Here is a 222-nt window from a genome sequence, read left to right on the forward strand (position 1 = left end):
AGGGATGGTGAGAGGGGTTCGGCTAGAGGACGCGAGGAGCCGGGGCACCCCGGCACGGGGACAGCACTTACAGAGCAGGTCCTTGACGCAGGCGTATTGCTGGTCGCTGTAGAGGGGCGAGCTGTACGCCCGGCGGATCCCTGGGGGCTGGGCAGAAAGAGGAGCTCTGAGCACCAGCCACCACCGACCCGAGCGGCGGGGGCCGCGAGGCGGTCGGGCGCC

General features: G+C 70.7%; 1 protein-coding gene across 1 annotated transcript in view; it reads right to left on the reverse strand.

Annotated features, from left to right (window-relative positions):
- Positions 1–71: 71 nt before the first annotated feature.
- The window catches only part of LOC104491142 (SH3 and cysteine-rich domain-containing protein 3-like), a gene marked incomplete at its 3' end in the record, with an annotated part of 1566 nt that continues 1415 nt past the window's right edge, over positions 72–222 (reverse strand). The window contains exon 3 of the mRNA XM_010133515.1: positions 72–147. Coding sequence (XP_010131817.1) covers positions 72–147 — 76 coding nt within the window. The remainder of the gene's footprint in view (positions 148–222) is intronic.

Source organism: Buceros rhinoceros, unplaced genomic scaffold (genome assembly GCF_000710305.1).
Source record: "Buceros rhinoceros silvestris isolate BGI_N320 unplaced genomic scaffold, ASM71030v1 scaffold35873, whole genome shotgun sequence".
In the NCBI taxonomy this organism is placed as follows: Eukaryota; Metazoa; Chordata; class Aves; order Bucerotiformes; family Bucerotidae; genus Buceros; species Buceros rhinoceros.